General features: G+C 34.3%; 1 protein-coding gene across 3 annotated transcripts in view; it reads right to left on the minus strand.

The window, feature by feature from the left end:
• The window catches only part of Tenm1 (teneurin transmembrane protein 1), a 599,693-nt gene that overhangs the window by 244,866 nt on the left and 340,178 nt on the right, over positions 1–14,649 (minus strand). For all 3 annotated transcript variants that reach the window (XM_042682396.1, XM_042682395.1, XM_042682394.1), the window contains exons 9-11: positions 10,144–10,245; positions 7,720–7,914; positions 4,475–4,675 (exon numbers count right to left, since the gene is read on the minus strand). In XM_042682396.1, coding sequence (XP_042538330.1) covers positions 4,475–4,675; positions 7,720–7,914; positions 10,144–10,245 — 498 coding nt within the window. The remainder of the gene's footprint in view (positions 1–4,474; positions 4,676–7,719; positions 7,915–10,143; positions 10,246–14,649) is intronic.

The following is a 14,649-nucleotide window of genomic DNA, read 5'->3' on the forward strand; positions in this document are numbered from 1 at the left end:
TGGATTCATGAGATATTTGATATACTTTAAATCACAATACCTACAATATTAAGGTTATTAAACTAGCTGCTTTAATGAAAGTGAGAAAAATTTAAATTTGGGGATTTTTTACATCTAGTTTCCTTTTTCACTCAAGGCGGAAAAAAGTCTTGGGGGTGCCAAACCATGTCTGAGTAGGACGAGTTGCTAGGAAATCATTATAATGGTATGATTTTTTCTATTTCATATCTACATTCCAAAGATAGTTCTGTGGATTCAGTTTTACACACTTAATTTGGCTTGAGATTTTCTTAAGGATGCTTTTGCTTTTCCTTTCTTGAGTTTACAATGGACTTTCATTTACTTCAGTAATTCAGTGTTAATCTTTGGACTTTATGTTAGTAATATAGCTACTATGTTTCAAGTAGTGTTTATTTTATTTAATCAATTAACAGAGTCCCCTTAAAGTCTATTTTTTATGTTTTACTGAGTGGGTGAAGAATTAATTTCAAGTAAATTTTGAGTACAGGAGGTTATACCTTGACCATCAAATCAAAGATAATTAAATGTACATTAGTCATAAGCATTTTGTTCTTTTACAATACAAAGCACCATAATCTTTCCTTCCCCAACATAGGTCAGTGAATACATTTCTATATCTGAATTTTTCTCAAAGTCCAGCAAATCTGTAGCATTATGATGTATTAGTACTCTTGCTAACTAGTTGAAACCCATTTTAAAATTTAGCCACTGTTTTTATGAAATCTGGGTATGTCAAAAATGTTAGAAGGTAAACTAACTGAAATCCTAGGTTCCTAATTTGACTACATCAGTGTCTTCTTTTCTATTGAAGATTCTATATTACAGTAACTTTATATGAAAACTTTTTCCTTCAGTGGTATGATTTGATTTATTGCTGTGTAGTCATTCCATGGCATGTGCAATATACATCCATTAGCACATATTGCTTGTTAAAATTGGGGTTTCGAGTGTTACTTCCATACATGCATACAATGTCCCCTAATTAGATTTACCACCTAAATCATACTCCTTTAAAACAGGTTCCATTGTTACATTTTTCATGCAATCATTTTTCATGAAATATTCAAATACTTGAACAATATCTACCTTCTTTACCTATATTTTACTAAAGCTTCTTTATCTAGTAGAATATATGGACCTACTGTAACTGTAATATGAGGAGGAAAGATATTGTGCACACAGGAAGTATTTTAAAAGGTATTAATCAATTCCTGGAAATCACTGGAAAGTGATTTTTTGTAAGTGTTAGACATATAGAGGCAAATGAAAAGCTTTTGATTATTGGCATTTTCAATAATGGGAGAAACCAACAATTTTTAAAGCATATGCTATTTCTATAATCAGGGAAAATTTCCCTAGCAAAAGTAATTATAAGAACCTTTTACAACTTCTTCTAATTATCTGCTTTAGTAGTAGACACATATCACAATCCATTAGGGAATACTTAACAACATAATGAGACATTGCTATAATGAAGACACATACACATTTATGTTTATGCATGTATGTATATCTCTATACATTTTTAAACAATGTTTTCTATATATCAAAGTGTAAATGTCCTTCTAATGAGAATAAAACTAGTTGAATTAATATATTCTCCCTACTAACATTATGGAGTTAAATGAATTTATGTACTATATCCATGAACCATTTATAATAAATTTCAATTATCCAATATATAGGATGAAAAATTACAGATCTTAATGTTGGGAAAGACCTCAATGGTGCTTTGGCTTATCTTCTCCCATTTCACAAATGAAGCAGCTGAGACTCAACAAAATTAAGTGAATAACTCCAAGTGTCATTAGTATACACAGAAACAGACACACACACTGTCATCTGGATGGGCAAGATAGTTGAATGTGTTATGATGGTTTTAAAACCAACTATCTTCATAACTGATGTCTTTAGAAGTAAATCCCCTTGGATGTTGGATACTTTCTATATTTATATTTTCTATTGTATATCAAATAGCATATTCAGAAACATGTTAGTTTATACTGCTTTATATCTCCCTAACTGATCAATCCATTTTTTTTTCTTTTTGTTGGTCATGGGGCTTGTCCCTCAGCTCTTCAGCTCAAGGCTAGAGCTCTACCATTTTAGCCACTTCCAGTTTTCTAGTGGTTTATTGGAGGTATGAGTCTCATGGACTTTACTGCTTGGGCAGGCTTTGAACCTCGACTGTCAGATCTCAGCCTCCTGAGTAGCTAGGATAATGGGCTCTCAGCTGATCAATCCACTTCTACGACACATTGACATGAGAGCAGATTGTGGGAAAAGTACAAGAGTCTTTTCTTTCTTTTTTTCTGGGGGGGGGGGTCAGGTCGTGGAGCCTGAACTCTGGGCCTGGGCACTGTCCCTCAGCTTTTCAGCTCAAGGCTAGCGCTCTACCACTTGAGCCACAGTGCCACTTCCGGCTTTTTTCTTTTTGCTTATGTGGTGCTGAGGGATCGAATCCAGGGCCTCATGCATGCAAGGCAAGCGCTCTACCATTGAGCCACCTTCCCAGCCCAAGAGTCATCTTTTCTATGTAAATGCTTACCTCCCATGGAAATTGCTGCCCATCATTTGTCATAACATTGTAAGTCACTCGTGGCATGTTTTATCACAAAGAGAGGGGAAAAGACTCTCAGTTCTACACTCAATTGACTACAGGACCAGGAGAAACTACATTTTACAAAAGATAGATGGTAAAACATTTTACAGTGCTTATGCAGAAGTTAGAGCAATACTCTTAGAATAGTGAGATTTTAAAGTGAAGAGTTTAGGTTTTAAGCAAGAATGATTTGACCAGTGGTATATCCAAATCAAAAACATGATAGAACAAGCTTCTACTGTGGTCCTCCTGAGGTATTTTAAAAGACTACTACATTAACCTTTATTACATGTCATGAGACTTCCCACTTAAAGAAGTTTGTATCAAATATTAATTTAGGGATGCCAACAATACTCAGTGTACCTAGAAAAACATAGTGAAAATAATCAGTAAACTGTTCATTGCTGGTCTCTTGGTATCAGAGAAGCAGAGTTAACACACTAATAGCTAAGCTTAGAAGAAGAAAATGATCAATGGCAAAGAGGATATCCACATTTGAAATGACATGATCCATTATAAGAATCAGATGTTAAATTGCTTCCTGTACTGAGCACACTCAATTAAAAGCCTGCACAGTGAGATCATCTCAATGGTTAAATATGCTCTGTGGGAACAACCTTTATGGAGCTTAAAAATCTCAGAAGGACTATTCCTATCATGACACTTGAGATTTGGAAGGCATTTCCTTTCCCTATTTTTCAATTTGGTAGTTTTATTAAGAAGCCATTAGTATGAGAGGCTGCTGAGTTTGGGATCATAGTTATTCACCTTTTTTGCTTCTATGAGCAAGAGAAGCTTCCTGTGGGCTTTTTCTATTGAATCCAGAATGAATGAATGTGACTGTGGTTCAGAATTTGAGGATAAAAGTTTGTCATTCACTCAATTGGTCTGTGATGTCATTCACCTCCTTTTCATTAAGTTAATTTATTCACTAAAGCTCTGGTTCTCTATCTCACTTTAGTCTCTTTTGATAAGGGTAGGAGTATGAAGCTTATGTGAACACTAGACAGAGAATGAAATAAGTAGATAGGGTTCCTGTTTGGAGGTTTGTGACTATACAGGTCTATGACTTTTAATTAGTCATTTAGCCTCTCTGGTTCTCAGATAACCCTTGTTTTTTTTTAAAAGCATATATTTCTTATTCATTATTCACCATTTATCTCTCCGGCCAGACTCCAGGGTTCTCTAGTATAGGAATTTTTATTTTATCTTCATGTTGTATCCCAAAAGCTTAACACATGGCACACAGTAGGTGTTTAAGAAAAAGTTCTTCAATAGATGAACTGAACATTTTTTCATACAGCAGTAATGTTAGATTATTGTAGAATGTAAAAAAAATCCCAAGGTATAAAATCAGAGTTAGTGCAAATCCCTGCCTGCATTTACATCTACATAGTCACCAAATTCTGTTTCTTAACCTCTATGGCATCCATCCTTTCCATCTGCAATTAAATTTCTTTTTATCAAATTTTCATCATTTTAAAATATATTATCAAACCATTTCCAGAGTTCCTGGGCTACGTTGTGGTGTATTAGGTGTAGTAAAAATGAGGATTATTCAACTTTAGGACCTTTGAAAGAACTTGCAAAGAACTGGCAGTAGGAAATTCGAGAAATAACTACAGGAGAATATAGAATCAGGACAAAAGGTCAAACACAAATATCTACAGCAGTGAAAAACAAAGATAAAACAACAAATAGGTAACAGCCAAATTGCAGTGAAATACTAACTCACAACACATTGAAGTTGCTTGTGATTTACGATAACATAACACATCATATTTTAAGAAGTACTGCCTTAGGGAAAGATTAGAGTAGAGGAAGGTGAAGTAGGAAATAAGTCCAATGTACCTGTGGAACAGTCAGATCCAGTCCACTTGGGGTCACAACTGCATACTCCAGTGTCCAAAAGAAAAGTCCCATGTCCTGAGCACTGTTCTTGACAAATAGGAAGTGGAGTTTCACAATTGACTCCTCCCCAGCCAGTAGAACAATGACATTCTCCTTTTACACAGATGCCATGGCTGGAACACATTGGATCTAAGCAGTCCTCTGAAGGTCCAAGAAAAGTGAGAAGGAAGGTTAATAAGGAACAGGTGTGGGATAATGGAACAGAGATATTCACATTGATTTCCTAGAATTATATCATTAATATTGCTTTAATTAGGCAATAAAATGACTCACTCAAACATTGTGTCCAAACCAGAAGATTATTAACACTTAAAAATATGGTACGGTATCATAAAGGTTACAACCTAAATTTGGAAGAAAACAGTCATACATATGCTGTGTGAAATTGAGAACAGTTTGCAGTACCCCCACACAAATGGGTGGGTGGACCAGTACGGCCCCGCGAGTTGGAATTTTTCATGTCATTCTATATCTCTTCTGAAATTAGAATGATAGCTTTTATTTTGATGTGTCTGGGAGTTTATATAAAATTTTTAAGCTTTGATTATTCAAGCTATTGTGCAAGGTGTTCACTGTTGCATGAAATAAAATTTACATGTTTATTATAATCTCTCATTTATTCCTTAGAAACATCGAAAATACATTTTAAACTTAATTTAAAAATTCTTTTCTTTATGTATTCTCTTTCTATCAAGACACTCTGATACAGTTTTCAATGTCTTAGAATGTGACAGAACCAATTCCTTTTGCCTGTGATTTTGTGAGTCTGGAAATTTTTTTGTGTTTTAACAAATGTATGAATTATTTGAAGGGCAGGATACAATGCTTATCTGGAGAAAAAGTGTTTTGTGCTTTTGAATGAGTAATGTTCCATGAGAAATGGACAGGTTGACTTCCATGTGAATAAGATGAAAACAAATAACTTATTACAATGAAGATTATTCATTAAATTAATTTTACAGCAATGGAAATAGATTGATACAACTTACTTTCATTTGCAAAACTGTTCTAATTTTAGGGTGTGGCTTGTTATCACAGAATAGATTAAGTCTAACTGAAACTATTGTAATTAGGGTCATTTGCCATTATAATTAGCCTATAAGGTCTCAGGGTCATTCACACATTACTTTAATATTTAAGCTAATCGAAAGATAATTACCCAGAGGTACATCTAACTTAATTCATTGTTTTGGAGGGGAAGTAAAATCCAGAGTACAGAATTACTTTTAGTCCAAGTATAGTTTGTTATATTAAGGTACAATAAATAGATAAAATAATATTTAACTTAATATAATGTAACAACCTGTTCCATTGTGTTTTCGTGTTAGTCACATTTATATGATGTGAGTGAAACTTAAATCAAGGGCAAAATTGAAGGCACCATGTATAGGTAATGTGCTGGATGTAAGAACATAGGATGTGAACTGAATGCAAGACAACTACTGCTGTTTGGTGACAATTGATTGCTACCGTGTACTGATATAGGCCCATGGTACAGATTTCTAATTGTAAAGAACTCAAAATAGCAGCTAAATATCAGACTTTTCTATTTTGAAATTTTAAAAACTAAGTCACATCGAGTAATAATAATTTTTAAAAGCCACATCATATATGAACCAAACAACACTCATCCATAGGTCTGGTTCAGATCTTGAGTTCTTGGTCTATGACCTATTTTAAATACCTTTTCTATCCTATGTATAAAGCTAATACCCTTAAATAGGGTAAATATTCTTCCTTGCTAGATTAGCTATTCTACAAAATTTCCTCAGTGCCCTGGAAGAGAAAAATTTAAGATAAATGCTCTCATAACTGATTACAAAATTAAAATTAGGATATAATGAATTAGGATACGTGATTTTCATTGAAAACTGTAGATACTGTCCAGTTAACTGTGCGTGTCCACACAGATACTGAATTTACAATTTCAATATAATAACTGCAGTTTGATTATCACAGAAATACTTTCTAATATAAATTTAGGAACTCTAGTAACTTGGTTAAGCCTCATGCCATTCATTAGAATAGACAGAGTTTTCATACCAAAGTCCTCTTGCTGCTAATTGAAGGTGGAAAACTGAAGTCTTGCTTATTCATTGAGTGGGATAAAATTAAACCCTTTAGAATGCTGTGTAATAGTCTTAATGAGCAAATCTTTAAAGAGCAATTATAGTGCATTTTCAGCAGCCCCTTCCCTGAACAACATTTGTGATGAGATCTTCTCCTGTAACGGTAATGGTTTAAGATTATTTCTGAAATCAGTTGTATTTGAGGAATGTGGCATGAAAAAGGTCTGATTACTAACAAACTTATTTTCCAATGTGTTTCTTCAAATGATAAAACTACTGCCAATTCAAAATATTTTTGTGACAATTACACTGGGTTGAATATACTATAAAGGCATTGCTCTGAAACTCATTAGTCAAATGCCTACTTCTTTGGGCATGGAGATTGTTTCAGCATGAGGTATATAAAAATACATTATATATAGAAATAATGAGATTAGTAATTATAAACCACTCCTAAAGAAAACATTGGCAAAATGATTTTAAATGTATATATAGCATTATTTTTATTATATTCTTCAAAGGAAGGTGTTGTAGAACTCATTCTCTAATAATGAATGCACATGAATTAACAGAAAAGTTACCTATATGGAATTTCCCATTATAAATCAGTATTAGACAGCCATACCTATAATCTGAGCTAATAGGAGGCTGAGATTTGAGGATCATGGTTCACAGGCAGCCTGGGCAGGAAAATCCATGAGACTCTTATCTCCAATTAATCACCCAAAATCCAGAAGTGGAACTGTGGCTCAAGTGATAGAGTGCTAATCATGAGCAAAAATGCTCAGAGACAGCACTCAGGCCCTGTGTTCAAGCCCTGGTATTGGCACACACCCACACCCACAAATAAAACCCAAAATCTATTTGAAATGAGAAGGAATATACTACACTACGGTATCATAGTTACAATCTCATTTATAATATTAGATATAGTCAGAAGAGATATGAGGTTACTTGATCCTAACCCTTTATTCCTTGTAGTAAGCTGATGCTGAACATGTACTGTTTGAAAAAACAAAACAAAACACTTGCATCTCTATGAGAAGTACAGATCCACACCTTGTAAAATTCAGTGAGAGAAAAGCCTGAAGAAATAGATTGAAATAGGATTCTGACCTTCCTCACAGATTTCTCCTTTGTATCCTGGCACACAAATGCAGACTCCCATAATGCAGGTACCATGGCCGAAACATGTTGGGTCAATGCATTGTTCTTCGGGAACATCACACTCTGGCCCTTTCCATCCATTCCGGCAGACACAGTGTCCTTTTTCATATTCTCCATTGCCACCACACAGCACAGGGCATGAATCTGCAGAGTGAATGTGTAATGTTTTCATAATGCTTTCAAAATTCCTAAAGAATTCTCTTTTGATTCCTGTGTAATATTTCAGGCAATGGTATTGCTTCTCTCTTACTCATGATTAAAGAAGCATATATTCACAATTAACAAGTTTTCCTCTCCTTCATGTCTCCCACTTACCAGAGGGGTAACAGTGTTTAAAAAGAAATGTACTCATTTCCTTACTTACTTTTACTTTTTCCACCACATTTATAAGAAATAAAAGAAACATAAAAAGTTTTCCTCTTTCAGAAGTGGAATAAAGATTAAATGATGAAGAGATCTTGAGTGGAGAAAAACTATTTTCTTTGAATTCCACCATTCTTTTAAACAATTATTACTATTATTATTGTTATCTTAATGGAGGGTTTTCTCTGGGGACTTTAAAAACTAGCAAATAGAGGGGTATACATATTATACTATTATTTAAAAGGTAGCAAATGGGGGTATAAATATTATATTATTTTTTAAGACTGTGTAGTTAGGTTCATAATGGCTAGATGATAGATACTTACTTCCATTACACATTGTACAAAAATGTATTAGAAATACATATTCTGGTTTGCTCTCGTATGTCTCTATATTAAAACTATAAACTTTTTTAGTACAGAGACTCTATATTGTCTTATTCATTTGTTAAATATCATCTATGGGGCTGGGAAGGTGGCTCAATGGTAGAGCGCTTGCCTTGCATGCTTGAGGCCCTGGGTTCGATTCCTCAGCACCACATAAGCAAAAAAAAAGAAAAAAGCCGGAAGTGGAGCTGTGGCTCAAGTGCTAGCCTTGAGCTGAAGAGCTGAGGGACAGCGCCCAGGCCCAGAGTTCAGGTCCCATGACCGGACCCCCCAAAAAAAATATCATCTATGACCTATACACTCTCCCACTACTCCTCAAGATCTGTCTTGGTGCTGTAAACCAAGTGTTTTAGAATTTTCTGGGCCTAATCTAAAGAAACTAAATGTGGAAGAAACTTAAGATGAAAGTAGTTACAGACTGAAAGCATGAAGAATACATTGGAAATGAAGAGACACCATATCTAAAATAGAAGCTACATGTCTAGATGTGTGATTCACCAAAAGCGAAGGAGACAAAGAGAATGTGTGATAGAGACCAATATTGAAATTCATTCCATCTGTGAATGAAGATGGCATACTGAAACTCACTGAAATCTGTTGAGTAATGAGGAATAGAGAGAGAGGGAGAGTGAGAGTAAATGAGGGGGTTCTTCTGACTAAAGTACTCGTGTGTGTGTGTGTGTGTGTGTGTGTGTGTGTGTGTGTGTGTGTGTGTGTGAAATACCACGGTGAACCCACTTGGAGCAATTAACTTACATTTAAAAATGAATGACAGGAGTTTAATACAGTTCCTGTCAGGGTGTAGGTATTAGTGGGAGGGGAGGATGAATAGAGAGAGTGAGGATGGATGTGGGTGGAATATGGTCAAAATGCTTTATGTAAATGTGTGAAAATTACATGTCATTGAGACTGGGAAAGGCAGAGGAGGATGAGAGAGGATGACAGAGGGAGTGAGTCTGATCAAGGCACATTGTATGCATATATAGGCACATCAAAATGAAACCCGCTGGAAGAACTAGTTGATGCTAATTAAAAACTGGGAAAAATACAATGCAAAGCACTTAAAGCTATGGGTGAATGTAGGAAACAGTATAGTGTACTGTTTAACTTCTGCATTTCCATTGTTTTAACTTCTAGGCCACTCATCAATATGATGATTAGCCACCTTTTCTGGACCCACTAGTTTGTATAAGTACTTACTAACTGTCCACTTTTAAACAAAGTCTACTGTGTTTTAATTTAGGGGGCAAATATAAGCATTGCTTAATCTCTCTTTGATCATCAAAGTGGGATAATTATAGATCTACCTCATAGGACTATTGTAGAAAGTAGGAATTAAAAAGAATTCAGGGCTGAGACGTAGCTCAGTGGAAAAGCAGTTGCCCAGCAAGTGCAACATCCAGAGTTCGATCCCCAAAACCAAAAAAGAAAACACGTATAAGAAAACACATATAAAAGGTAATTCACCATATTTAGAAAAGACTTAGCTAGGAAGTGCTCAGCTTTTTGTGGTAGGGGTTAGGGGTATTGCTACAGCTTCTGCCAGTACTACTATTGTCAATATCATTGCTGCTAAAGTGACATCTATCTCCCTAAAGCAATCAGAGTAACTGAGTAACATTACCTCTAGCACAGTCAGGTCCAAGGAATCCTGGGAAACAGTGACAATGGCCAGAAATACACTCTCCATTTCCATTGCAATTGGTGGAGCAGTCATCCATTATTTCTATTAATATAAAGGGAAAGAAAAAAATGAGCAAGACTTTAGGCCAAGAATCCCTTGATATTTCTTTTCTGATGAAAGAATTTTGCACCTATACCAATCTTGCCTTCTGCTGTCTTCAGAGCACTTTCTGCTCAAAATCAGTTGTGGAAGATTTTTGTAAGATATATATTGTTGGAGATTATAAAAGAACTAAAAACCAACCTCATCTTTGAAGTGATAAAGGGTCTAGATTAATTGTATTGAGACAATAAAGTTAAAATACATGAAATTTAATAAGAGACTTCTCAAAACCCAAATAGGCTTAAAAATAAAACAAAAAATAAAGACTACTGTTTATTCTCCAAAGTTAAGGTGTAGCAAATAAAGTTTCTTCTTAGCAACTTGAGATATTTAGTCTAGTGTCCTGACAGCTTAAATATGATAATAAGTATTACAATTTCATTAAATCATGAAAACGGAAGGCTTTTAAAGTTAAGTGTTCATGCTAAATTCTCCAACACTAAAAGCATTAGAACCTAAGTATTTTGTTGAGAAATGTCCTCTTGCCTGTAAATGCTTATCAATTCTTTGCCATTAATTTCATTTCAATGCATAAGGACAATAGTTTATAGGGTAATTCGGAAGGCTTTGAAGGTAACCATAGGCAGTTATGGTGACATAAGATGTGAAGTTCTACATAGTAACTTTTTGGAAAATGTATACTTTTACAAATATCAAATTACAAATAAACCATAGTTTAATATTACATACTGGCATAATAATGATCAAATTATCAACCTATACGTCATGATTGTTGCTATGATTTATTGTTGCAAGTTTTTTTAGTGTGTGTGTGTGTGTGTGTGCACGTGCACACACATGTCTGCTTGCACACACACGTGCATGATAGTTTCATCCTCTTCCATTATTCCTTTCTATAAATTCTCCATATTTATACTTTTGGAACCAGAGTTTCATGCTTTGGCTTATGAAATTCATGCTTCTTCTATATACCCATTTTCCTTTGTTTAATCCAAATTATCTTCTTCACTAATTTCATTTGGATAAGATATCCAATCAGAAGGGAAGAAGGGGGTGTTCTTATGCATAAGTAAGATAATCGTGTAGGCTTTTATAGTACAGAAGCCTGGGCTTCAGCTCCACTTCTACTGAGTGTACTCTGAGGAATGTAGCCTGATAATCTATGTTCTAATACAAATGCCATAGGGTAACCTGCAATAGCTCACTATATGAGAACCAAAGCTTTAAATAATATGTGACACAGAGAACATGTGATTGGATATATTGCAGTTCTGCCTTGGGCAGAATAAAAAGCAACAGAAAGTAGTATCTCATTCCATTGGGGGATCCTTAGAAATTTGAGAATGAATCCAGTGACTGTATGGACAGCTACCTTAATCATCAGTCAGGAGAGATCACTCTTGTTACTTCACGTGAACACATTAGATCCCACTTTGCAGGTCTATGATAGTTGGTTTATCTGATCAGTGTTTGAAAACTAAACCAGATAACAAGTAACAAATACCATTAGCTGAACTACTTCTGAGTTGGCTAGAATGTGACATTGAGGAAAGTGTCAATCAGTATCAACTTATTACAATATTAGTTATTTCCAGAAAAATAATTGTATTATTATTTCACAAGTAATTTTAAAACACTATAAAAAGCAACTTGGGTTTTGCTTAGAGTTGAAGTGATTACTTTTCTACTTATCTAGATTTCTTGAACCAAGTAATAGTGGCAGTTCTTGAATCTATATTTGAATTCTTCCTGTCTTGATTGGGTAATAAGAAGACATGAAGAAAGCTTTCAAATGTCAGTATGTTGAATTTCATTTTAAACAAGAACCTATTGACAATGTTATAGAAGCTGACTTCGGAGATTTGTTACTTTGAAAATAGCTGCTAACTAACATGTGCTACAAAATTAAGGTTTAAAAACCTCTACATCTTATTAACTTATCTCAAAGCCACTTCTAGGTCCCCACTGCCATACAGAGCTTAAATCCGGTTATGCAAATGAGAAGAAAAAACAATAAAAAAGGTTTAGGAAGCTTTCACTTCCATTGGGTATCAAAGATATATTCAGACAGCTTGGAGAGTCAGAGGCAGATGAACATAGTAGTAAAGCAAAACTACCTATTAACAAAAAGAAAGTTTTTGTTTAGGTTGGTCTATAGTAGGTATCACCTTCTATCTTTTAAAGCTTATTTCACAATCATTTCTGAGACTCTAGTTCATTATTATTATTAATTTTGAAGTGACATGATTAAACCCCTGTTTATATAACACAAGAGGAAGTTTTCACATCTATGTTAGTGGGATAGTTTTGCTTCTGGTAGTTTTTCTCATAGGAGGAAATGCATAATGTAACAGGTAATTTTATGGAATGAACATAGGTTAAAAGTCATGTTCTGGGGCTGGGAAGGTGTCTCAGTGGTAGAGCGCTTGCCTTGCTTGCATGAGGCCCTGGGTTGAATTCCTCAGCACCACATAAGCAAAAAGAAAAAAAAAGCTGGAAGTGGCGCTGTGGCTCAAGTGGTAGAATGCTAGCCTTGAGCTGAAGAGCTGAGGGACAGCGCCAAGAGTTCAGGCCCCACGACTGGACCCCCCCCAAAAAAAGACAAAAGGGAAAAAAAGTCATGTGCTTTGAAATCAGACATACTGGCTGTCAAATCTCAATTTTGTCACTTGTTGACTGACAGACCTTGTGAAATTTATTTACTCTTCCCAAGTCTATGTTTTCTTATTTGTAATTTAAGAATCACTATGTGTAAGCTCTCAGGATTTTGATGAGAATCCAATAAGCTAATTGAATGTAAAGTGTCTGGTAGATTGTTTGAGAAACTATCCCTCTTATGTGGCATATATTATCATGCTATGGAGCAAGATGCTTGTGATCAGGGACTATTGACTACTCTGCCTATACTACTGAAAAATTATATATATATATATATATATATATATATATGCCATTTAACATTAACAATAGTACTTGTTAATTTTATTCCCATCCTCATAAGTAGTAGGCCAAAAAGCCACAATGCACTGGTTTTAACATTCTGAAAGAGATGGATGATCAGCATTTATAACATATTCACATAAGCCTTACTTGTTTAAAGACATATATTAATGTCTTTTCACTCTGAGATAAACTATAAGAACATAAAAAATCTAATGGAAAAATAAGGATAAATGATTTACATGCCTTTGAATATTTTTAGAAATTTATTTGAATTTTCTTTAAATGGGACAGTAGGAGAATCATTCTGTTGCTTCTATTATTAAAAGAACAATACAGAATAAAAAGAACTGTACCTCAGAATCAAGAGGCAAATATGTAATTGTTTGTGAAACTGACAGCTTGATATCTGGATGACAGAAATGGATCTCACAGCTAGTGATCCATTTGGGATGAGGTAAATTACAGGAAGAAGTTCCAAGCATATTTCTGGGCCTACTGATTTTCAAAAAAGTTAATAGTGTGGTTAGTGTTTTTAACTTGAACTGAAATATTAAACAAAAGAAAGAAATCCTTCACAAATATTTTGTATCTTTTAGTTTCTCTAATTTCTCTGGAGAAAATATCTCTTATGATTTAATATCATTCATATTATCAAAATTAGGCTTTGATATTTTCAGTGTGATAACTTGAAGAGATGTATTGTGTGTGCCAAAAGAGTGACATGAGTGAATATTTTAAAAACTAATTTAACAAATTCTTTGTCTTTTGAAGTTGGAAGATCAGTGGAATTTTTCTTTAGAGAAAAAAATAAATCATTAGTACAATTTTACAGCTTTTCTGATTACTTTAAAAGAAAGCTTTTAATAATCTTATGGCTGGGATACCATTTTCTACACATTCAAGGTCTTCGGAATCAAATAAAAATAGAACATAATTGTTATAAAGCGCAGATGGTATATCTATTAACAGTCAACACCGTCTTCCTAAACATATGGCTGAGCAGGTTAACTAAAGGATAAAAATGGTGAGATTTGCTTAGAAAATTGACAGCTGTAAAATATTTTCCTTTTTTTTTAAAGACGTGTTTGAGAGAAATTCACACAATATAATACTGTGTCTATGAGCTATTTACCCTCAAGATTCTAAAATTGCTAAAGTGCTCAGCTTTATTCACACAAAGGGTTATGGGGAATGAATTTACTAAAAATGACAAAAGACTGAGATGTCTTTGACTAACTAAGGTGACAGAGAATAAAAGTGTGTATAGGCATTGTATTTACAAAGAAAATGTTTTAAAAAGCCCTGAGCTCACTGAAAGAGCCATTGCGATGATTATCAAACTAAAAAAAAATTCTGCAAGAAAGGGCTTTAAATGACTCAAGTTATTATTATCCTTAATATTTTTCTCTAACTTTTTTATGTTGAATTTTTTGATGCCTT

The sequence above is a fragment of the Dipodomys spectabilis genome, unplaced genomic scaffold (assembly GCF_019054845.1).
Source record: "Dipodomys spectabilis isolate Male_0828 unplaced genomic scaffold, ASM1905484v1 ptg000071l, whole genome shotgun sequence".
Classification (NCBI taxonomy): Eukaryota; Metazoa; Chordata; class Mammalia; order Rodentia; family Heteromyidae; genus Dipodomys; species Dipodomys spectabilis.